Source organism: Protopterus annectens, chromosome 1.part0 (assembly GCF_019279795.1).
Source record: "Protopterus annectens isolate FY-2018-M chromosome 1.part0, PAN1.0, whole genome shotgun sequence".
Lineage (NCBI taxonomy): Eukaryota > Metazoa > Chordata > Ceratodontiformes > Protopteridae > Protopterus > Protopterus annectens.
The window spans coordinates 611,580,841-611,606,723 of NC_056725.1; the positions used below are offsets into that span (position 1 = coordinate 611,580,841).

At 40.6% G+C, this 25,883-nt stretch overlaps 1 protein-coding gene across 3 annotated transcripts in view; it reads right to left on the minus strand.

Moving 5' to 3' along the window:
• Positions 1–25,883, minus strand: part of UTP25 (UTP25 small subunit processor component) — a 1,083,612-nt gene that overhangs the window by 647,323 nt on the left and 410,406 nt on the right. For all 3 annotated transcript variants that reach the window (XM_044061823.1, XM_044061814.1, XM_044061805.1), the window contains exon 5: positions 15,635–15,723. In XM_044061823.1, the coding sequence (XP_043917758.1) occupies positions 15,635–15,723 (89 nt within the window). The remainder of the gene's footprint in view (positions 1–15,634; positions 15,724–25,883) is intronic.

Sequence of the window (25,883 nt, forward strand, 5' to 3'; positions counted from 1 at the left end):
ACAGAGTATTTAAGTACCGCTCAAGAGAAAATTTAACCAATGGAAATAAAAAAAAAAAAACACTTGAAATGTGCAGCCTAGATAATTTAAGTGTCTACCTCTCACACAGAACAAAACCACCAGGCCAAGCAGATTTCTTAAAACAGAAAACAAAATGGAGCAAGCAGCTCTATCAGTCACAGACAAAAAATATAGGTTTCCTCACCCAGCAGGGAATCAGCAGCACTGCTTCAGTTTATGCATCCTTGAAGTCTTTTATACCCCAAATAAACTACAGAGGGTTTTCCTCAGGTAGACACTAAATACTGGGGGTATGAAGTGGAAAAAAGAGGGAACGATGAACATTTCTGAGGGGGGTAAGTTGTAAGAGTTGTAAAATTCCCTATAGAATAATCTGACAGAAATGCTAGGGGAACAAATGGTTGTGACAAAGGAACCAATTCCATTGAGCTGGGATACAGGATCTGAATTACCCAGACACTGTAAGCCCTTACTACATTTAATGCTAATGGCATCCAAAAACAATTACTAGAGTATGGAAGTCAAGATCTAAACCAACTACAACTAAAGTACTGACCAGTGTCAGGGAGACAAACGAAATGGAGGTAAGATCATAAAAAAGGAAAGAGAAAATTTCATAGAATCCAGTAACCTTTTTGAAAACAATATATGCAGAATAATGCTCAAGAAGAACAGTGAGGTTAAAGGGAAGGCAGGAATTGTGCAACTTACACAATGCTGGATTAAATGCAAATAGCTAAAAAGAAAAAATATCCCTATGCTGCATGATAACGGAAACTAATACAGTTTGTTTTCTTTCATATTAATGTACATAGACCTATCATTGCTATTATCATCTTCCTTTTTTTTCACATTTTCTACATGGAGTCAGGATGTCAACATCATTTGTCACACCGCCCCAACCCTTGATTCAATGTTACTCTCCTACCTTCTTCATCAGTCGTGCCTGAGTGTTGTAAGTCTTCTCTCAGGCAACTCATCTCTTTGCTGGACATGCTTGCTTCCTTTTGCGCTCTTCCTCAATCATCCAAATCATCCTCATCAAATTGTCTTCTACTCTTCTGTACATGTAATTACAGCACAGTCTGATCTCTTTGATCTTCCTGCAATTGGAGCTACTTTAGCTTCTACTCTGATGTCATAATTTCATCTATCCAACACAATATATCCTACCACTTGTCTCAGGCACCTGCTATCCATTACCTCAACTGCTCTGCCTTCATTGCCCACACATCTGCACTATAAAGAAGTACGGTTCACACCATTATTTTATACACAGCTTTTTTGGCATTCTTCTGTCACACACAACTCCTGATATTATGCATCAGTTGGCTACAGCCTCTCTAGCTCTAGTTCTGACTTCCTCATTCAGACTTCCGTTTTCCTCCACAACCCCTCCCAGATCCATGAAGCTGTTATCTTGTTTAATTATTTCAGTTCTATCACTTCAATCTCACCTTTGATTCTACCATATCTTGCCATGACAACTATTTTGTATGTATTCAGTTTTATCCTATGTGCCTTCAGTTTTGCATTCTATTCTTGTAGTTATTTGCTAAAGTTCTTGTTCAGAGTTCTGCTTGTAAGGCACCATTGTCTGCATACAGTAGCTTTGATGCTATGTCCTTTCCAACATCTTTGCTAATGTAATCCATCTCCAGAATAAACAGCAGTGGGCTCAAAGTTGGACCCCGATGCACACCCACTGGGATCCAGTCAGTGTATCAGAACACTGTTTGTACTTGTGCCATTGGACATTGTACATAGTCTACAGTAATTGTACCAATGGTTCCTAGACTAGTACTTTCATACGGTGTGTCAGATGTTTGATTAATTGACTGATTGTTTGATTTGTCTTTTGTTTACTGGGGTGGTTAAACAAGCTACACCAACACAAACATGCATTATCATATCAGACAGTACAATATTAAAATATACAGTGCCAGACAGTAGAACAGGTATCATGTAAAATGTCAGTATCAAGACAGTAAAACAGATATAATACAGTAGCCAGCAATATCAGACAGTAATGGAAACATTAGTAATGCACAGTTTATTTTTGGATAGGTTTTTTAGTACAAATTAATAGCCTGTATGCAAGATTTCAGGTAAACATTGATTTCATGATGTGATAGGGAGAAACACAGATTATTTGGTAATAGGATTATGTATTTATACAACAAGAAATAGGAATTTGATTGGTGCTACGTATGCTGTTATGGGCAGAACCAGGCAGAGGGAAATGAGGTGCTAGTATGAGCAATTTATTTGCTCAATTCTTGGTGGTTGTTACTGGGGGTCAGGAGAGTTGCACTTTCATGCATCAGTAACTTGCTTGGAACTGTGCTTGAAAGTGATACCTCTATACTGCCCACAGTTGTAAACATCCCCTTTGTTTTGTGGACTGGTACTAGACTGCTTCCTCTCCAGTCATACAGGATATGCTTTTCACTTCATACTGTTACAAGTACCTTCAAGTTTAATTTTACTAATAACCCATTCGACATCTTAATCATATCTGCTATGACCTCGTCTGGGCTTGCTGTTTTCCCTGACTTCATCTTCCTTGGTGCTGTTCTTACTTCTTCTAGCGTGGGCTCTTCTTCCTCTTTCATTGAAGGTTATGTAAGGAACGGTATAGCTCTTGTGACGTTTTCTTCATTAAACATTTGTTCAAAGTACTGCCTCAATCTGCCTTTGATTTCCTAACTGGTGAGCAGGTTGTTTCTGATATCCTTTATGAATTGTGTCTGATGACTATCTTCTTTATGTCTTTGCCTTGCAAACTGATCTATTGTGCCATATGTTCAGTCACTTTCCAAAAGCTGGCAGTGTGCTTTGGAAGTCTTGTTCTTTACTACTGCAACTGGTCTATTAGCCTCCTTGTTAGCCAGCGAGTATTCCTTCTGAGCCTAGTCCATCTTTTCTACTTCTCAGTTTTTTCTGCACTCCTCCTTTCTTTTGATAACTTTCTAGATTTTTACATTACACCACCAGCTTTCCTTATGTACCTCTGTGATGTTATGAGGCAGTGCCATCTGTACCAGGGAGACTAGGGCAGTACAAGTGTACATATGCTAGCATAGCTAGCTGGAGTTCTGCAAAGAATTGTGTTATTTGACTGTCACACTGATTTGTTTGAGTAAAAGATATATTTGTAAAGTTAATCCAACAAGTAAAAGAATAAACTGGTAAAAAGTGATGCCAAGGTAAAATCACAAATACTTCATTATATTATATTTATATTATATTTAATAGTTTAATAAAGTCTTGGTGATTTTACCTTGGCATCACCAGTGTTCTTCATTTTTACCATATTTGTAAAGTTACTTGTTCATAGGTTAGAACTAGTCTAACTACCCTTGTGAGCTATTTCAAGCCTAGCCAATTACCGCATGTGAGATTCAAACCCTGCACCTTGTGTCTGTAAGGTAAACACCTTAACCATTATGCCATCCTCCCACCCCTTGTGTTAAAAATACATCAACAGTAGGTCCTGTTGGACAGAATGAATATATGCATGTATATTATGCTGTATTGATGTAACTGATCAAATGTGTGTTATCACAGAACCCTGGAAGGGTGGAAAGTTTAAAAGTGTGCTACAGCTTTCAGATGCTGCCACAGATTTTAGCAAAGCTCTGTGTGTGCATTGTACCAGAGTAACATAACCACAGGTGCAGCCATCCTCTAACCAGCATCTGGTTTCTTTGGAACTCTTGCAGCAGCAATTTGGAATCTGACAGGAAAGATTTCTGACAGAATATATATCTCACACATCCAGACAAAGACAGACATCATCCGGCTTTTGCTGTGGTAAGACACTCAGCACACATCGGCTTGCCTTGCTTTAGTAAGTAGCCAGAGAACAGCAATTCTTTAGTTAGTCAGGGACATTTAGTGACAATAATTTAGTATTGTTTTCTGCATCTGTGAGAATCTAACCAACTGTATTATTTTTTATATTGCTGTGGTTAAAACCTTGTTTATTGTATTCAGTATCCTTCTGTTTTCTGTTTTATTATTTAACATTAAATATTTTAATACCTTTCATTGTGGCTGGTCCTTTACAGGATACTTTTTACATCTTGAGAGTACTTATGCTTGTTTTAGTGACACTGTGGCTGCTCCTGAAAGCCTTGCTGCTTTGGTCACACCCTACCATTTGTATTAGTACTAAGTTTGCACAGTATAATTGAGGTACCTTTGTAAGAGCCTTAGGTTAGCTGACTGGTGGCAGCTTTTCCCAGGTGTGTATATGCATGTGTGAAACGTGTGTCAGCTACTGGGAATAGGGACATAGGCTCCAACGTGGTCAGTGTGGAGTTTTATGTGGGTCTGGAGAGGGAAAGAGTCCAGCCCCAGGTCTGGAGCGTGATCTTAAAGGAAATTGTGCTTGGTGCAGGGAGCTACATCTGAAAAAACTGTGTGAATCCATTTTGTCTTAGTGACAGTCCCTCACCGGAGTCAGTGGGACTTGTCATAACCTCATTTCTATACCTGGCTCAGACACTTATATGTTTTATAGTCATCGCACATGCTGTTTTAAGATACTGCCTATCTTCTTCAACTACACCCATTACCTTTTTTTCTTGAGGTGATAAGAGTACTGAGTATTTCCTTGAACTTTTGTACTTTCACTCCATTCAACTTCCAGGTATTCAGCCTAATCTTCATGTCCTGTCCAAGAAACAGCTTTAGTAACACAGTACATTAAATGTGTGCCCAGCTGGTCTACTGCAGCTTCTTAGTATCCTCAGCAGATACAGTTACGCCCAAATCCATATGCAAAAAATGTATGTGATCAAAGTGCCTTCAAAAGGTGCGCTGTGTTAATCAAGTGGAAAGGCAATGCAATGGGACACCTACATAAACTAAGTGTGCTAAACTTACATAATAGCCTCTTTTTTATCTCTGAGGAGAATTAATGATCAACACACACTGGGAATATGATATTCACTTTTCTACAAACATCCACATACAGGATCAGGTCTCTATAACAAAGTTATGTACTCAACAAATGATTACCAAGGAATTTACCTCAAGACCGAAGCTAAGTGAAGTTTGAGAAGTGAATCATGACATCCATGATTAGAACACATAACTACTTAGCCATGATTAAGGAGACCAGTGCATACCACTTTGCAGAATGCAGAGCTTCAGCTGCTCTGATGTTAACATAAACAGCACCGAGCAGGTTGTAAATCCAGTTCTCCAAGAAGATACCAAAATACAAAAATGAGGCACTGGAAAACACACAAGGACGTTGATTTATTAATCGCAAGTTAAAACTTTCACTAAAAAGGCTTCTTCAGGCAAACATCCAATGCCTCATTTTTGTATTTTGCTCTGATGTAACACTAGTTGCAGAAAAAAATTGTAGGAGTATGAAATGCTTTACAGTTTAAAAGCTGCAAACCACAGGACTGCCACACAGAGAGTGGACAGTAGCTAAGAGTTCTTCAGGCAGGCTAGCTTTAAAAGTTGTTAAACATTTCAGTCTATGTTTCGAGTGGCAGCAAAAAGTGGTTTTAAGTTCTTGCCACTGTACTTTGGTAGCCAGTATTTGAATGTTACAGCATGAGAGTAGAGTGTAACAGCTCTAACCTATGCTTAACATAGAGGATTATGATCAGGTCTCTAATCATAACCAACTGTTCAAGTGTTTGAGACATTAATGTCGGGGAAATTCACCTCAAGGGTGGAACAATGAAGCACAACAAGCGACTCATGACACTCATGTAGAGAACATATAATTAGTCATGATAAGAAAGACCAGATCATAAATATTCGCACTACATGGAGCTTTATTTGCTCCATCTACTACCAGTTAAAGTGTAGGACTGCAAAGTGTTTGACAACTTTTGAAAGCCATAAATCACCTAGCTCAACATATATAGTGGGCAGAAATAAAGTGTCACTGTGAAGAATGAACAGCTTTAAGAGCTGTTAAGCAATGTCATATAGCTACACCTTTGTGTTTTTGTATGACACTACTAAAGAGAATACCAGCTTTTAAAGCTGTGAAAATGCTTTGGTCACTATTTTGTGATGGTTGCTGTTATGCCCCGGCATTAGATTAGAGCTTCATTGTGTTCTTGTTAAGCACCTTTCTTACATCAGAAAGGTGCTCAACACATCTGTCTTTTCCTAAATTAAGAGGACAATCTCCATGCACTGCAAAATCATTCTGACTTCGGAGAGGTACTTGTAGTTTTCTTGATTTTGGAGCATAATCGGTGAAATCCGTGAAATACAATGAAAAGAAAGGCCTTCTTTTCTGATAAATAATGTAGAAGACTTAGATTAACAGACAAATCAGAAGGTGTGCACTAAAACTGATCTGACCACACTTACGGACTTTAAATGTGTGGAAAAGAAGGGTCTATGTTAAATGTTCGAACATCCAAAATGTCGAACATTACATGGTCGAGACCAAATGTTCGACATTTAGATGTTCGAACATAACAAAAAAAAAAAGAAGAAAAGAAAACACAGAAAAAAACTAACTGTGTAGGATGGGGGCAAGCTCCCCTGCACCCCCCCCCACTTAAATATACCAACTCAGAGACCACACTTCAGAGCAGAAAAGGGAAATTCTCCCTACCTGCACCGTACAGTGCCATTGAAAGTCTATCTTCGAACACTCAAAATTTCGAACGTTTGGTCTCCACCATGTAATGTTCGAAATTTTGAGCGTTCGAAGATTTCACAGGTACCCGAAAAGAAGCACTCTGTTTAAAATGGTTTGCTTGTAACAAGCTGAAAATCTGATACGCCATTACATTTACTACTTTTTCTGATATAAATATGATTGCATGCATCTTATCTGGAGATACTAGTAGGGTGAACTGAAATACAGGAGGACAGTTTAAGCAAACTTGCATTCTATGCCGCCTACAAAATTAGTACTGTATACTTTTTAGGCTCTGTTACCAGTTTGAAGAACCTTTAAGATCGTGCAAAGTTAAATACAAAAAGTTATTTGCTGATACAGGAGGACCTTAAAGGCAGAAATTACTGAGAAGGAAATGCAATGAATGCAGCATGTGATGGTACTAACAATGGATTACATCTTCATATTACAAATACAAACATATAAACTTCAAGGAAGAAAACTGGTCAAGTCTGTGTAGGTGGCTTGCAGATTCTTTATTCGAATTTGTTTCCATGATGGAGCACTGTTCTACATGGACCTTTTACAGACTCTGTTCATAAACTTGCACTCAAAAAAAAAAGTCAGACATTTGCAATCATAACATTGCAGTTTAGCTTGACAGGACATTTCTTTTCTTTTTAAAATGAAGAAAGAAAAACAGCTGATTCTGGGTCTTTGATAATAAATGGTAGCTAACTTTCAAACTACACCCTAATACATGTTAAATAAGTAGTTAGAGCTGTTCTGTGATGTATGTGGTCATACTCATGCCTCTCCAAGAAAATCTGTTAACGTAAATGCCACAGCTGTTACTGAATCTGGATATAACTGTCTAGTAAATGATCAGACGCCTTTGAGGCATAAATTGAGATGGTTAATTGATGGTCTAATGCAATCAATGCAAAAGTATTAGAATATTCAAATAATTATGTTCACTGCATTGTAGTGCTGCTCATAATTAATTACAGAACAGCAAGAGCAGTACTGGGTGTAGGAAGTAAGAATCTCCCCAAACAAACAAACAAAAAAAAAAAAAAAACTTTTTTTAGGTTGATATAAAAAGGTCTTTCCTGACCTGCACATCTACGCAGACTATCTGACATACAACTAAACTGGCACTTGTGGTGCGAGTCTGTCAATTAAGTTTCAGAGTTATCAGGAAAATATTTCCATATACAACACTTCTATGCAGTCAAAAGGCACATTACTTGTACTACAAAACACATACATGTGTCATCCTAGTGAATTATGAAACACTTTTAAACTGCAGTTGTTAAATCTGCAGTTTTCTTTTTAGTCAGATATACTTTGGTTAATGTTCTTAATTTGCCTCTAAATTTGAACTCTAATAAGAAAACAAGCATGTCACGAAATTCATAAATCTTACTGACAATATACTGGAACTGTAAGAAGCTTTCTTTTCCGAAATGTATTCAGGAAGCTGGTGTCCCTTTCAAAAGACAGTTTAACAAATGACAAAAATTTGATTGTTATAGATGCTTAAAGGTACAGTTAAGTTTGAAGGGATAGCTTTTAAATTTCAGTTTGCTTACATGCTACACCAACAAATTTCATGAAATTTAAAAAAACCTAAGATGTCAGTGCCTTGAATGGCAGCGGTTTCTCTGGCTCCCAGATGTGTTACATGTTTTTTTATATTTGTGCGTTTTTTTTTTTTCCTATTGGAGTGTCGTCAGTTCTGTGAGGCATTTTGTTGTCGGTGTGTGGGATGCAGCAGTGATGTTTTTCTAATGGGTTCTCGTGGATTGTCTTGTTTTTTGGATCTTGTGGCGGTTGAGCTGGCCGTGTTCATCTCAGGCCTTCAGGGATGGTGGCTGTGTCAAGTGTGGGAACTAGAGCATGGCTTGTGGATTTTGGTCTTTGGTGGTGGTTGAGGATTGGTCCGGACAATGGAGTGATGGCAGTGTTGGTGGATGGAGCTGCTGATTGGTGAGGATGGTGTGGAGGGAAAGACTGTTGCGGCCAATGTGGATTGATCAAGCACAGGGTAGTGGTGTGCCAGTGGACAGGATTGGAGTGGTCCGAGGTGAACGGATGGGACTCGAATGTTTTGTTGGTGTTTGGGATGGAGTTGGCTATGGTGTGGATGGTGGGATGGATGCGGTCACTGGATGTCAACTCTGGGTCTGGCAGAGAACAGTTAAGAACGGTTATTTGAATCTTGATCCCTTGGACTCTGCTGTTGCTGCTATTGCTGCTGTTGTTGGCATTGCTGTTATGTTATTTTTAATTGTAAGTTACTTGCAGATGAGCTTTGAGAAACATAATTTCGTTCAGCTGTGCACATGCTGTATGGTCTGATTGACAATAAAGTTTTACTTGACTTGACTGTGCAGACTATTAAGTGTTCATAAACTCTCAAATGTTTTAAACATAGAAGAACTACCATTCTTAGATTCGGGTAACTTGAGAATTGAGACATCTTTTAGATGGTACAGAATGTATAATGAGCCAATTATACAATTCTCCCTCATTACTGATAGTTTCATTAAAAAATATCTTAAAGTGGAGAACGAAATGACTGACATTATATGTTCATTATCGAAATCAACATAAGGAGTGTATTTAGGATGGGTAAATATATTTTCTTTCTCAAAAGACAGGGACAGGCTCTGCTTATGTTTCCTTTTTCCCTTCTTGAACCTTCAAATATACCAGGAAAGGTCCATGTGAAGTCAGCAGACAAGCAAACAAGCATCAGACTTATAAGACAGGTGATACTGATCTCTGCTGATGCTCTGAAACGTTTTTATAAAGCTCTTCACGATAAATTTGTAACTGCATGAAAGCACACACTAGTACTGAATTGATGCTTGCAGCCTCTACTGCTATTATGGCAGAATGGACAGCTGACCAGTTTGGATCCACTACATGTTTTACCTCCAGCACAGCATGTGATATATACTGGAGGGTAGCTATCAAAGAAGGTGCTTGCTCTGTTTTACTACTGATGCACCAGACTTGACAGAAGTTCTACAGGTGCTACATGAATAGGCTGTAAAAGCCATGTTGTGAACAGCTGTCACAAAAGGTGTTGCCTCCTCATTCATGTAGCTTGTTGAAATTCTTTGTTTACCAGAATCTAAAAGACTTGGGCCCTCATTTCTGTGAGCACTTTTGGCTTTTTTTTCCTGAAACAAATTTTCCCTTCCTTCATCTTTTTCTGACTATATAATTAGAAAAAAACATTATTTGGCTTTTTTTTTTTTATAATGTTTTTAAAAGTTTTGTTCATTTGGATCCGAGGTTCTTATATTCTTGTGCCACAGACCCTAGTGGTGGAGTTGTATATATATCAACCATCAGGGGTGAGGTTAGGGCAAAATAAAAAACCCACCCTCATTGCCAGGATGCGAGCAAGGCATAAACACTACCATGCTTGTAATCTATGATGTCCCCCTCTCACACGGCCTACTATCCTCCTGACTAAGACAGACACAAGAGCTGGAAGCAAATGGCCTGGGCCTATGGGGAAAGAACTGATGGGCAGCAAGCACATTAGGAAAAAAGCACACAGAAAAAGATTTATTCACCTCTAATAAAATAAAATTCATGGTACCTACAATACAGATGCAGAGAGAGAGAGTAAAAGGAGTCATTAAAAATGTGGTTATCTATTCACATCGGTTAACCAGATATGCTGCTGTTGCAAGGACTGTTTTCCAGTCACAGCCTAGACAACAGATTAAGGTGGCCTGCTTGTCAGTCATATATATACTCAGGGAATGAAGAATCTGGTCATCTCATCCATCTACTTTTAGTTTGGGTGATCTGGTATGGTTGTGTGTTCCTTACTGTATAGTTCGGTATGACACACACACTGCACCATCTCTGAACATTTCTGAATTGCAAAGGACAGTGCCAGCATTCCTGGCTTCTGTGGAACACATCTTTTGAGTACTTCAGAATCACACTGGGTATCACTGAAACGTGATTAGTAAATTTAGTTTAACTAACTCTTGTTTTACTTGAAAAGCAAATAATGCTATTTATGAGACTATGGAATTGTAAGTGTAAAGAAGTTCCCTCTTACTTCCAAGGTTACAAAGTCTTATAGGATCACAGGAAGTTAATAGGCTATTGGCCCTCTGGCCCTTACAAGTCTAGGCAAGAATTTAGCCCATGTTCTGACAAGTCAGCACCCGAAGCCCCTGTCCAGCAGGGACAAAGGTGAAATCCCAGGGGTGTAGTTTCTGTTCCCCATCCAGTTATCCAGGTTGCGTTTAAAAAGGGTTAATGAGGAACGTTGCTTGACATGGAGAGGGGGGTCTATTCCACAGCAGCGGGAGTCTCTGGGATACAAATCTGACCGGTCAACAAGTCCTGTTGATATCACAGACCAGGTTGCGGTCGCGCATGTGGCTTACTCGAATGGAGCTTGACTTGCAGATATGCAATGTCTCATCAAGGCGGGGTCTGAGATTGTCTTGTATGCCAGACAGAGGTCACCTCTGAGGAGTCTGTATGAAACTGAGTAGAGGGACAGGGCTATAGCCTATCTGTGTAGGGTAGATGTTTGAGACCCTGGATTCTCCTGGTGTGAAACCTCTGTGGTCCTCTCTAGCTGCTGCATGTGCTTTGTGAGGTACATGCCAAAAGGGGCATTGTACTCAATAACGGGTCTTATAAGGGAAGAATACAGGGATGTTATGACCTCCTTGCCCCTGGATGACATACCCTTCAAAATGAGGTAGGCCATGTAGAAAGCTTTCCATACAAAGCAGGAAATATAGTGGTCACAAGTCAGTTTGCTATCAACCTGGGTGCCCAAGTCCCTCACAACTGACTGTGTGCTTAGAACCTTGTTACTAATGTGATAATTTGTGGGAACATCATGCTCCCCAAAGGTGATGATGCATTTTTTGGTATTCAGTTTGAGGCCATGCTTCTGGCACCAGTCATTTGTTTCGGTGAGACCCTCTTACAGGATGTCCACATCACTAGGGGAATTGATGACAGCTTCCAGCTTGCAGTCATCTGCAAACTTGGTCAGCCATAGCCTAATAGTTTTGTCCTGCACCTCAGAAAAAAAAGTGTATCCCAAACAACAGAGGCCCCAACACTGATCCCTGGGCTACACCTCTCATTACGGGTCTACTGCTTGAGGTAGCTTCCCCTATTTTGACTAAGTGGGTTCTATCAGTGAGCCAGTTTGTGACCCATCTGGTAACACACAATCTACTAACACAAGTGGGGAATAATATCGAAGGTTTTGGCCAGGTCAAGGTAGGCGGTGTGCACCGTCTTCCCCTTGTCCACTGCTTTGGTGATTGTCTCAAAGAAGTCAACCAAATTTAACAGGCATGACTGCCCCTTGACAAAACCAAACTGTGCGGGATCGAGTGTTTGAAGGTTGCCAATGTCCTTATTAATGCGCCTTGCATATCAGGCTGGTTAAGCTGATAGGTCTAATTTCCTGGACTGGTGGACGCTCCACCTCTGTGCAAAGGGATAACAGTTGCTGTCCTCCACTCAGCTGGGACAAAGCCGGTACTCAGGCTTTAGTTGAATAGGGTGCCTAATGGTGCTGCAAGTTCCTGCCTGAGTTCATGTAGGATGCAGCATGGGATGTTATCGGGTCCAATGGAGGCTTATTTTTTTGCCTTTGAGAGGGCAGTGATGACTTGTTCCCTAGACATATGGGGAGGGGGGCAGGTGCTGGGGATGTCCTGATTTACTGATTGGGGGACAAAGGGGTGATGTTTTCTCTGAACCTCTCTGCCAGCAGGTTGGCTATATCTACGGCATTTGTGTCTGTGGTGTCCTTGACAGCCAGCTCTGAGCAGATCTGAATGCTTCCCTTGAGACTGCAGACATATGTGAAGAAGGCCTTATGATTGTCTTTAGTAAATGTGGCCAGTTTGGACTCGAAGTTTGCTTTGAAGATTTCACTAGTGCTCTTATTTGCTTGCTCAAGCTAAGGAGAGATTGCTTCCAATTAGGTACCGGCTCCTTCTTGGTCCTGGACAGCAATTTTTTTTTTCCTTTTATTATAGAGTTTATTTAATACACATGTCCTCCAGACAGGTTTACTCTTCCTTGAGGATGATGATTTTGTCCTGTTGGGTATTTCTGATTCCATGCAGCTATATAAATGCTCGTACAGTACTTTGGTGTAGGTTTGGAAATTTGTGTAGGTTTGGAAATTTGTGCCAGTTCCTACAAAGGGGGAGGGGGCTGTGAAGCTGTTTACACCTTCCTTCAGGAGGTTGTAATCAGCTTTGGAGAAGTTTTTATGTTTGACCCTAGCTGGGGGTGGGTTGGGGGAGATGGTGACTTTGAAGCTGACCACTTTGTGGTCGGATCTTACCAGGGAGGATGACACTGTAGGGATGCTGCACTGGTTACTCATGTTGGTTAATACCAAGTCCAACATCTTATTAACTCTTGTGGGGGTTGTGACCAGCTGGTCCAAGGCATTTGTATAGACAAAATCAAGGAATCTGTGGGCATATTTTTTTGGCATTAGAAGTTCTTCCAATCTATGGTTGGACAGTTAAAGTCATCTAGGATCAAGGTAAATGGTTGAATCTTGATAGATTCGAAGTGGTCCAGATAGGTGGAGTGGAAGTCTTGAGTCAAAGTTGGGGGCCTCGAGCTTGCAATGATTTGAATAGGGTTTTGTCAACGGTTAACTGCACCTGGAGTGTCTCCTGTGCGTCATACTGTTTGACCAGCCTAGATGTGTGTATTGTCTTTAATATATATTGAACCTCCATAGGATGAGTAACCTGATATGGCTGGGGTGCTCACCGCAGCTTTGAACCAGGTTTCTGTGACTGCACAACTGTCAGCATCTCCCAGGGTTAAGAATGCTTGCAGTGACTGCAGTTTCATGTTTAGACTCCTAGCATTTAGCAGCATGACCTTGAATTTGCATTTTGATAACATTTTCATGTTGGTAGTTTTGACCTCATGGCATTGCCTAAAAAAGGCACTATGGGGGAGGCAACAGCCTTTACAAGAAGCCTGTAGCCCAAGGAAGACAGATGCAAGCCACTTCTGGCAAAGCATCGTGGTCTGTTGATCATGTCTTCCCAGGCTGTCAAGTACTGGATTCCCTTGGAATGACACAAGAAACTAAGCCAATTGTTAAAGTTAATCATTTTCTGTTTGTATTGAGGCATCACTCTGGGTGATGGTAGAATGCTGCTTAAGGCTAGGGACATACCTGCCTGGGACACATTCAGGGAGCTCAATCATGTATTTCTTCATATAGTCTCACGTCATTCACAGCAACATGGACTATGACAGAGTCATAATGGTAGCTGTTGAGAGAACTGAGTGCATGTGTGATACGGCAGATTCTGACACCTGACAAACAACTAACCCCATGACTTTCTCCTTATCCAGCATAGTGCGGAGCACATCTGTCTCACAATGGAGTCAATATATTTAGAAATGCAGGGGTGGGGCTCCCCTGAAACATGTTTTTCTTTTTGGGGGGGGGGGGGCTGGCATGTACCATTAAATGCGTTTTGCTCATATCGTGGTCTTGGACTTACTACACATCAGCACAGATGTGCTTTTCTGAAGCAAATCCTTTGTCTTTCTAATTCTAATAGTAAACACGCACATTCTGCCGCAATTTTATTTTACATTTTATCTACGCTTTGATTTGCTTTGTTTTTTTTTTTTTTTTTTTTTGCCCCAGTGACTGCTGACCATCAAAGCACTCCCCCCAGATTTGATTTGGACCATTTGTTCCTTTACTCTGGAACTTCACTTGGATTCTGGGAGAGTGGGGCTATACAGAGAGGCTGTCATTGAAGCAGCCATGTTGGTACTTTGTATACACTCAATGGCATCCCTAGCAATGAGGATATATATATATATATATATATATATATATATATATATATATATATATATATATATATAAAATACCCGAACCCCAACCCTGAGAAAGACATGCAATCTATGCCAAAGAGGAGGCCCAAAATGCCTTCTTCATAGAACTGCATGCTTCTACACCCACCCACAATAAAGGCTGCCACCATGGGGTGTCTTGTTGAGCCTAATGCTCAACCCCATGCTGCTCATTTGGATCAGCACCCATCTTCTGCAGGGTTGTAACAATGTACGGTTGGTTCTGCTTCACCCTGACCCCAGGATGGGCATGCCCACCCTTCTCTGCCCACTCTGTCAGACATTTGAGCAACTAATCAAACTTAGGTCACTTGGATAGCAGCCAGGGCTTTATACTTCCATGCCATCAGAACAGGATTATTATTATTTTTTTTAATCTGGAAAGCTAATGAATGGTGTTTCTGATGCTATAAAGCTGCATTTTATTCAGTAAGGTGACTATATTATAAGCCACAATATATGCATTCCATTTTCTTCACTGTTGCAAGAGCCAAGGAGGTGGTTTAGACGTCACAGAACATCTGACAGACATCTGCAGTGCTTCAGTCACCTATGGAACACTGTATATTTTTTTCCACACTGAGGTACATCTTCACCTGTACTTTTCAATTAATTGTGTGAAGAAGGGAACTTCATGTCCAGATGAAGCCACAGCACTGCTGAAGAGACTAGGCTGCTGCCATGTTCAAATTAAGTCACACTGGTGTCAGTATGTTGCAAACTAGAGTCCTGATCAATGGGAACTCTGACAGTGCCAGCATTACATGACATGTCAGACTGACAGCAGGTTTAACAAGCATTCTAGTAAACACACAAAGCTGCCTGCATCAATGGTGTGTGAGAGTAGATCGCATCAAAGAATTCCCTGTGGACTGCAAAAAAACGAATACTGTGAAGATGAAAACAAAATGCGAATCAGTTTTACTAAGGTGAATGAAAGCATCAAAACACTGACACTTAAATAACACATTTGTTATCCAAATGATTAAAAACAAGTGTCTGGAAATTTGAAAATGAATAATGAATAATTATAAGTATTAAGTAAAGTAAAAGTCATGCATATACCTTTAACTGAATTTGAACCTTGCATTTTGTTTGGATAGTCTTAATATCGTCTTCCTCTAGTTCTGTATCCATATGCTGTTTAAACGGGTCTGAAAAGAAATTAATATTCAGATAAACACAATGCAACAAAGCACTAAAAAAAACACAAACATACTATGACAGGTGCCAAATAATCCTGACTGCTCATTTCCATATCTATTATATACATAGTTCATATCCCATTATATTTGAACGTCTAAGCATGCCTCACAAATGCCAACATTAAGGCATACACATATGACATTTGACCTTAGAGTTAACCTTGCTCCTCCTAGATTTATTGGTTTCTTCATAAAGTTAAATCTGTTTAAGAGTACAAACACTATTACAAAATGTCATACAAATACTGCCTATCACTAGGTACATATATATCTCTCAAACTTGAAATGCAATAAATCTAGACAAAGTAAAAAATAATAAAAGAATAAACTCTCAAAATCAGGGACGTATTTTAATTATTGTTCTTATAAGCTTAGAAAGTTGCTATAATAACAGGTTTTGTATTATCATATGTTTTCTGATGGATATGTAGTCTGAGATTCAAACGTCTGTCACTATTTAGTGACGTCTGTCCTCAATGATTTGCCATAAAATCACAGACTTTATAATGAACAGATCAAAAATATGAGGAAAATTTTGGACAGTCTGCAAAAATCTGGACACTTGAGAGGAGCAGGACCATGCATTATATACAGTCTACTATTTAGGACCTCATCTTCTGAAAACAAGATAATACTCCACTTTCTGACCTTGTAGTATGGCTGTTAAAGGCCTTTCAATGTTTTTTAATGCTCAAGAAATTAACACTTGTACGTCTAATGTTCTCTTAAGATTTCATGATACTCCAGAACATTGCTACTTCATTTGCACTTATACGTGACCATGAGTATACAGTTCACATCTGTCAACTTATTATAAACAAAATCTTCCAAATGTTGCTCCTGACCCTCCTCATTTCAGTCTAAAAATTATGCCTCTATTTTTAAATAACCTATTTGTTAAAATATTTATGTTTTTCTAGATTTATGCATATGAAACATTAAGTGTAGTTGCTACTCCTTCCATCTGTATCCACTCTCCTTCAGAATACCTGTACCGAGTTTCTGCAGTGTCTTTTCTTATGACTCTGGTGTTGTACCACCTTTAGTTCTCTTCTCTGAAGTGCATCCACCATACCCTTGTCCTTGACGGAAAGCAGCAGTCCTTAGAGCTAGAAAGGTTTCAGGCGATGTATTTATAAGATTGGTAAAAAACATGTTTACCATGTCTGAGGCTCAACCTCCCCCATATTCCTTGTTTGGGGGGGCTAGATCCTGAATGTACCTGTCTCTGACTATGTGGAAACTCCAGTTAGCAGCAGTGGTTGTGAGTATTCCTGGGTCCAGGATTAGAGCATTTGCTTCAGAAATACTATCCTGGGAATGACAGAACTAGAATGGCAAATTAGGCTAAATGCCTACACTGATCCAGGCCTTAAATGAACATTCTCCATCAAAAGCTTACTCAAGAAACTGAATCACCACAGATTTTACTGTACATAATGCATGGCTGGATAAAGTTTTTCAAGCAAATGCTCTAATTCTGGAGCTGGAAAAACTATGAGCCACCGATATTAACTGCAGTTCCCATGCAGTCACAGACAGGTAGAAAGCAGTTGGAGTATCATGGATATATCCTCCACAACTAGGAATATGAGGTTTGTGTCTGAGGAGATAAATACGTGTTTTTTTTAACTTTCTTAAATATACATGCTATGGCATCTTTATATTCTTTCCTGCTAGAAAATGACACAAGTTTAAGTAGCAGATAGGTGCATTCGTAAGGTCGTACCAAGAGCCTGCATAGTGCCATCACCATCTTCTTACCTCTCTGAGTCATACCACATTCAGTGAATCTCACTCTGACATGTACAGAGCTTCCATTACCCACAATGATCAGTGCCTGTCTGACAGTTTCATCTCTTATGTCAACTTCTCTTGCAGCCAAACTACATAATTATGTTTTCAATGGTCATCTTTAAACTATTCCGCAGTTTAAGAAAGCCCCTCTTCATTATTCCAACTTGTTAAAAACTTCAATGTAGTTGGAAAGCAGAACTGTCCCACCAAGTATCTACACAGTCACTGGTGAATGTAAAAAGAAGAAACCCTTGTACTGATCCCTGTAATATCCTGCAGGCCACCGGCATTTACTGTGAAGTATCTGACATCTGTTTATTATAATGCTATAACTGCCATCACCCAACAGCCTCTGAAACCATGTCTACTGCCCATATGACCCAGAAGTACTCTTCTTTCCTATTCAACTTATTTTTCCCCAAAAATACAGCTGATAGTCTTAAAGTCAGGTAAATTATATCCATTGATCACTTTAACCCACCTGTACATGAACCGTTTTTCACAAAGTAATGTTCAAGAAGACAGTCATTAAACAGTACAGATCACAGTGGGTAACTGCTGGGATTTCCAACAGTTCTGCACTTCTCAACTTTTCTTCCTTTCACAGGCCTCCTGACAACATATCCTGTGAATTCACACAACTAGGTACACAGCAATGCACGCAAACCTGCACCACTCACTTCAACTTCCACCCACTAAATAAGCACACTTCGCAAGACAGGAAACATAAAACAGAACGGCCAAGAATACATAATAAATTATATGGAAACATTCGATACTCCAATACTCAATAATGGAAGTCTTAGACTAATGAGACTAAATGACTTAATATACTAAGTCCGAGATTATCACTTCTCAGAATATGCCCTTTTCTCCAAGGCAAGGCCATCTTGGAGTTGATATATACAAGCTCAGAGTGAGTGGAGAGGGTTACCCCCGGCTATATATAAAAAAAATAAAAAAAGCTAAAAGAATAGTGGAATTCATCATGTACTGCTTTCCTGTATTTTTGGACTTTATCTCCCACATTTCTAGGCTCATATTAGGAGTCACAGAATCACAATAGAGAGCCAAATTATATTCTTGAATTATGGGTAGATCCATACCTAAGTCAAGGATGGAGACCATCCAGACCATGGTAAGGGTTGAAAGGTATTAAACATACAATGTAGAAGGCCTCCTTGTAGATCAAGTGAGATGGTGAGCACACATTGTTATATATGACATATGGACCTTCTGCAGTGAGTTAATGTTGGTAAGAATCGCAACACATTTATTAATGTTAATATTAATTGTACCACAAGGCAACAGCTGAGAAAGTCACACAAAGTAATTTGGGGAATCAATTTCTAAACAGTTATGCTTGATGAAGCCATGAGCCATGAGCCATGAACAAATGTCTTTAAGACAGATTTTTAAGTGTGCAATGGACACAGCCACACACTTCAAACAGTGGTCTTTTTCCAACAGTACTTTCCAAAGGACAAGGTTGCATGGCGGCAAAATGCAACTTTAGGGTTAACACTTTACTTATCCACTGCAAGACCCTATCCTTCCTTCACTAAAGAAGATAGATGATAAATCTTAGCTAGTGGTACAAATCCAAGGTATGAAAGCCAACCTCCACTCTTGACTTTGCACTTCCAAAAACATGGGTCTGTTCTATTGAGATGCTGTAAACTATGCATTCCCACACTTTAACCAAGAAGGAGCAAGACAGAGGGAAGTCAAGTACAAGCCCTTGTTTCATCTGGGTAAGGACTCCCAACATCTGAATGACTTCTGAAACTAGCTTAGCATGTCTTGTGTGTGTGTGTGTGTGTGTGTGTGTGTGTGTGTGTGTGTGTGTGTGTGTGTGTGTGTGTGTGTGTGTGTGTGGAGACAGCATTGTTCTTATTGTTCTTTGTGACAGGATGACAGGAGATGTAGCCTTACAATCTCTTCTGAACTTGTGCAGGCATGCCTATTGATGACATTTCTGAAAAGCTGTTGCCTGTTTTTCAAATCTTTTTTTACGCAACAGCTGTACAGACAGGCACTCAATTCTACTGTGCTACTATAAGCAGCACACTGCTGCATCTTAACCAAAAAGGAGGAAAACAAAGGAGTGAAATATAACCCTTTGTTTCATTTGGTTATGGACTAGTTGTGCTGAACACTGCGTCAAAGCACCAGTAGTATACTTACCACCACCACAGAAACTAATTCATCTCCTCTTTTACAAAAACTACTAAAAGATCTGCCAACAATGTTGGCCAAAAAAGAAGTCACCTGTACTATCCAGTCAACAAGTACATGCTTGGCTACACACAGCTGCACTAACTGTACACCTCTCAGTGAATTTTCATATGTTAATATGCCAAGAATGGTCAATTTGAACAAAGTTAAGCACTCAACCCTAAGACATACTTGATTTCTATACTACAGGTAAACCCTCTGCTCCCTTATTTTAAATAACATCCACTGTCTTCTGTCTTCTGCTGCATAGCTTTGGCTGTTCAGCTTTTGCCACAATTACCACTTTTTAACTATTTGCTATGAAACTAATCCTGATCTTGTGATTTGATTACCTTTTTTTTACTTTCCACTTGCACTGAGCACAGCTATTAGCTGTTCCTATTTTTTTTTTACTGAAACAGTACTTACTAACATTTTTATATCAGATGCTCCAACTTGCATTGACATTTTTCTAGATTCACTGGGGCATTTAGTTACCTTGCATTCACTTCTTTATTGCTTACGATTGGATTGGTATCAAGATCATACTTGAATGTGACTGCCTGCTGAATGTTTTTAACACATTTTTTTACAGCATGTCGTTCAGTGTAGTGGTTAATTGCTTCCATGTGAGCTGTTATACAATAACATTGTACTTCACCTCACAACCACACTGACTGTCTTACTATTGCACAGAGGTTACAAGAGCATTCATTGTTACTGCACTTGTGTTCTTTGCACTTTAGTAGAAGTCATACCTGACAGCACATTTACTGTGGAGGTTACAGTACATAAGTTATACTAGGTAAGTCATTAAGGTGGCCATATATAAATTTAGCACTCTATTTAACTTAAGTTACAACCATGTAGCAGCAGAAACTCCTTTAAACTAACAGTTTAACTCTACCTCTGCACTAACTAAAAGAAGCATTTACTATCTGCGGCAGTTATTTGTACCAGTCCATTAGCCTACCTTATCTGCATCCGACTAGAACCACTGCTCATTATCAGGCCATCAGACTACATTGTCTTTCACCTGTCTTTGGCAGCAAAGGATCTCAGTCTGCTTTACCCCTTCTGTGGACAGCCTACTGGAACCTGGTACTTTGAAACTGTGTGGCAGCTGTTTCATGCTTGTTAACATCCCACTATAGTCACTCAACACCAATACAATCTGGGAGACATGAAAACATTTTTTTTTCATATTGGAGGCTAATCTCTCACATCAAATTACAATTTACAAGTCCTCTGCACACAAAGCAAGACATATCACCACTGCCTTAAGTTAGGCCAAAATAGTTAAGGAATCCCCACCTTAAGCTTCCTAGGTACCATACCAAGAGACCATAGCCAACCCTGCTCAATTATCATACATACACCCACACCTCTACCTCTTACACAAGCCTCCAAGATTCACCAGGACTGTGAATTTAAACTGTTTTCTGGACACAAAGTCTGCATTTACTCACGATAATGTCCAAAATATTGGCGACTCCATAGTTAGGTACACCAATTTCACCCCTCACAAGGCAGAACAACAAAACAATGGCAAGTAGTTTTTCAGATCCCAGGGTTTTCAATGTGATGAGGGTTCTTTTCCTCCACCTCAATAATTAGAGTGCAACCTGTTGGCTGCTCATGTGGGAATGAAAGATCTTAAACGATTCACCCACAGGAAAATGCAGTTAAATATGATGCAGTTTACTAACCATGCATCTTACACAGGAAAGAGTCATTTTGAGTGCCATCTCCATGAATGAGGACTCAATTCAAAGACAAAACAACTGGCTTTAATAATCAGCTGAATAGTTGACATAATTCTATAGTTTCATAGGTTGGTACTAGACTATCAGCCCTAGGGCATATACAAGCCTAGCCATAACAATTCCCTGGCTATTTCTTCCCACACTATTTACTTCCCTGGACCCCTGTCTAGCAGGGCAACTGACGTGATCCCCGGGGTGAATTTCCTTTCTCCCATCCAATCGTCAAGGTTCCTTTTGAAGAGAGCCAAAGAGGCACTCTGCATGACATGTATGGGCAATCTATTCCAGAGTCTGGGGAGTCTCTGGGTCAGGAACCTATCCCTCTAGCATGTTTTGTTTATTGTGATGACAAGGTTTAAATCCCTGGAGCGTGTGGCTCTGAGGGATTGGGATTTCTTTAAGTGTAGCATGTCCAACAGCTCTGGGTTTGACATGGCCTTGTATGTTAAGCAGAGATCGCCTCTGAGTAGACAATATGTGACAGAGTATAGCTGGAGTTTAAGGCGGTCAGCGTAGGGCATCTGCTTTAGGCCTGTGATTCTTTTAGTGAGGTATTTCTGTGGCCTTTCCAGTTGTTGCAGATGTCTTGAGAGGTACATACCAAATGGGGCATTGTATTCTATAATGCGTCTAAATGAGGAATGAGTACAGTGGGACAATGACCTCCTTTTTTCTGGATGAAAAGCCCTTAGTGATGAGGTGTGCCACATAGGATTTCCTGACTGTTGTGGTGATGTGGTTATCGAAGGTGAGACCACTGGCCACCTGTGTCCCTAAGTCTCTTATTACACTTTCGGTGTTTAGTGTACTGCCACCTATATGGTAATTCACGGGAACATGTTTTTTCCCAAAGGGGATAACTATACATTTCTTGGCATTGAGCTTGAGCCCATGGCTCTGGCACCAAGCATCTGTTTTTGTAAGGCCCTTTTGTAGAGTATCCACATCATTTGGGGATTCAATAATGGCTCCCAGTTTGCAGTCATCTGCGAACTTTGTTAGCCATAGTCCCTTAGTGTTGGCCTGTACTTCAGAGAAGTAGATGCCAAACAAGAGCGGTCCCAGGACTGAACCCTGAGGTACTCCACTTGTCACTTGTCTGGAGCTGGATTTGGAGTCAGCTACTTTTACAGTGTGGGTTCTATCAGTAAGCCAGTTAGCAACCCATTGGATGACGTAGGGATTAAGACCCAACTTAGTAAGTTTATCTATGATTCCAGAGTGGGGGATGGTGTCAAAGGCCTTGGCAAGGTCTAGATAGGCCGTGTGGACCACCTTACCCTTGTGCATGGCTCTGGAGACTGATTTGAAGAAGTCAAATCAGGTTCAGGAGACAAGATCGGCCATTCACGAACCCAAACTGGGTGGGGTCCAGTGTTTGAAGGTTGCCAATGTTTTTGTTTATAAGTTCCATGATAATCCGCTCTATGGCCTTGCAGATAAGGCTCATCAGACTGATGGGACGGTAGTTTCTGGGATCCAAGGTGGATCCTCCCTTGTGGAGTGGGATAACTGTAGCTCTGCACCACTCAGTGGGCATGAAACCTGAGGTGAGGCTATGATTAAACATGACACTTAGGTGAGGTGCCAGTTCATGCACAGCCGGGATGTCATGTGGTCCCATGGATGCTGTATTCTTAGCTTTGGAGAGTGCGTTTTTTACCTGTGTGGCCATTATTACTGGAATTTGGCAATCTTCCGGTATTGAGATGGGCCATTTCGGGGGTGAGAGGGGGGTGAAGTTGGCACTGAATCGATCTGCCAAGATATTGGCGATATCCTTGGGATCAGTATATTTAATGCCATTCTGTTTTAGCTCAGAGCAGATCTGAGCATTGCCATTTAGATTCTTGACATAGTTATAGAATGCCTTGTGGTTGTCTTTGGAATCTTTGGCAATTTCATTTTCGTAACTAGCTTTGGAGGATTTTATGAGGGATCTCAGTTTCTTACTGAGGCTGGTAAGGGAGTTTTTTGCATCCTGGGATTTTCCTCTTTTCTGCAACAGTTTCTTCCTTTTCTTGTAAAGTTTGTTTATGGCAGGGGACCGCCAGACTGGCTTCCCTTTTTTGGATGAGAGCATCTTGGTTCTATTTGGGAAGGCACGATTCATGCATCAGTGGATGTGCTCGTACAGTGCCTTAGTGAAGGATTCAGCAGTTGAACTTTCAGTTCCCGTCTGCATGGGTGTTATGAAGTTGGCTTTGGAGAAGTTTTTTATGGAGGTTTCCTTACTGGGGGGTAGGGGTGGGATGTGGATGTTAAGGGTGATTAGCTTATGGCCAGACCTGACTAATGAGGGGGTGACCATAGGTATGGAGCATCGATTTCCCATGTTGGTAATGACCAGGTCTAGGATACTAGAGTCCCTGGTGGGACTATGGATTAGTTGATCCAGGGCGTTGGAATTTATGAATTCCAAGAACCGTTGGGCAAAGGTGTTGGTACATGAGTAGTTTTCACAGTTAATGGCAGGGTAGTTGAAATCACCCAGTATTAGGGTGTTTGGTTCTATCTTAATATTTTCCAGTATGTTTAGAAAGATGTAATGAGAATCTTTCGGTATGGTGGGGGATCTGTAGCAAGCTACAATTTGGATTGCAGTCTTACATAGTGTTAGTTGCATCTGGAGAATTTCAGACGCATTGCGTAGGGCAACTAGCCTGGTGGTGTGAATATCCTTGGTGAATATTGACACTCCTCCACCTTTAGTGGTTCGGTCCTGGTTTGGTGGCCGAAAAGTGTGGTAAGTGTTGTAGCCTGGTATTGCAGGGGTGCTCTCTGGGGCCTTGAACCAGGTCTCAGTTACTGCACAGATATCGATGTTCTCCATTTTTAGGAGTGCCTCAAGAAAGTGCATTTTGAGGTTTAGACTTCTAGCATTGAGTAGCATTACCTTCAGATTTTGCATGCTTGTACCTGTTACGGTGGTGCTTTTGTCCTTTGAACTTTGCCTAAAAAAGGCACTATAGGGGTGTGGCAAGAGCCTTAGCCAGTAACCTGAATCCCAGGGGTGACAGCTGCAGACCACCTCTGGCAAAGCATCATGGTTTGTCGATCATATCGTCCCAGGCAGACAAATACTGGATCCCCTTTGAATAACACCAGAAGCTTAGCCAATTGTTGAAGTCAATTATTTTGTCCTTATATTGTGGTATCATTCTGGGCGAAGGCAGGATGCTTTTCAGGGCTAGGGTCATACGTGCCTGGGCCACATGATCCGAGAGCTCTTCCATGTAGTCCAGGGAGGTACATCTCAGCACTGAAATAAATAGGACATGCTGGAGGGACAGATTCATAACCCAGTGGCTCCCTTCACTCTGGAATAAAATCCCAGTCCAGGTTAGGCAGAGTCCCACACTGACTCTCTTCAAGAGGAATCTTGATGAGTGGATGGGAGATTGTTGATTTACCCCGGCTATCACTTCTGTGTCACTGTTAGACAGAGGCACAGTATACTAACCTCAAAAAAAGGCAAAGCAAAATTAATTTAAAATGGGTGGCGAAAGCCAAACACACTCTGGCTAGGCTTATAAATGCCCTAGGGCAGATAGCCTAGTATGAACCTATGAACCTAAGTCATTCACTCCAACATGGACAATGACAGAGTCATACTTGTACTTGTTGTGGAGTGACTTGAGTGCATGCATTATATGGTGGATCCTGGCACCAGACAGGCAGCTGACTAATTTTCTCCTTGTTCAACCTGGTGAGTGGGACATCAATGTGCCGGACTATGGAGTTACCTATGACTAAAGTGTTAGGTACATTGTCTTGCCTTAGGGGCTGTTGCTGGGTGGCACACTGGAGTTGTGAACTATGTGACACTGTGGTTGTGATTGGTGTTTGTTTACATTTCAGCTTCAGAGGTCCTTGTTGCTTGGGCAGGTTACAGTTAAGGGCCTCTGCATATGTGGATTTAGTATTGATAAATGTGGGTGTTGGTGGTGTGGGTTTAGAAGGGTTATGTGTTGCTTGAGGTGTAGTATGGGTGTTAACCTTCTCCTCTTGACAGTCTAGCACAATCTTGGGTGGAGAGAGCTTTGCTTCCATTTTGGCTATGTAAGTGCATCTCTCACAGGCTGTAGTGTTGGGTGGTAGAAGGAGAGGGTTGTCTGTGTACATGAGGCAATTGCTGCATTGCCTCAGTATGCCCAGATTCACCAGGTGAACAGGAGAAATCACCGGAAGCTGACCCTTGGACATGCCTGGTTTGGTGCTTTTTTTTTTTGTAAAGTACAGGAGCTGTTGTTTTCCCTACTGCGGTGGTGGTGCTGCGGTAGTGCTGTCGCCTCATAGCAAGACGTTGTCCCATTCGATTCTCAGCTA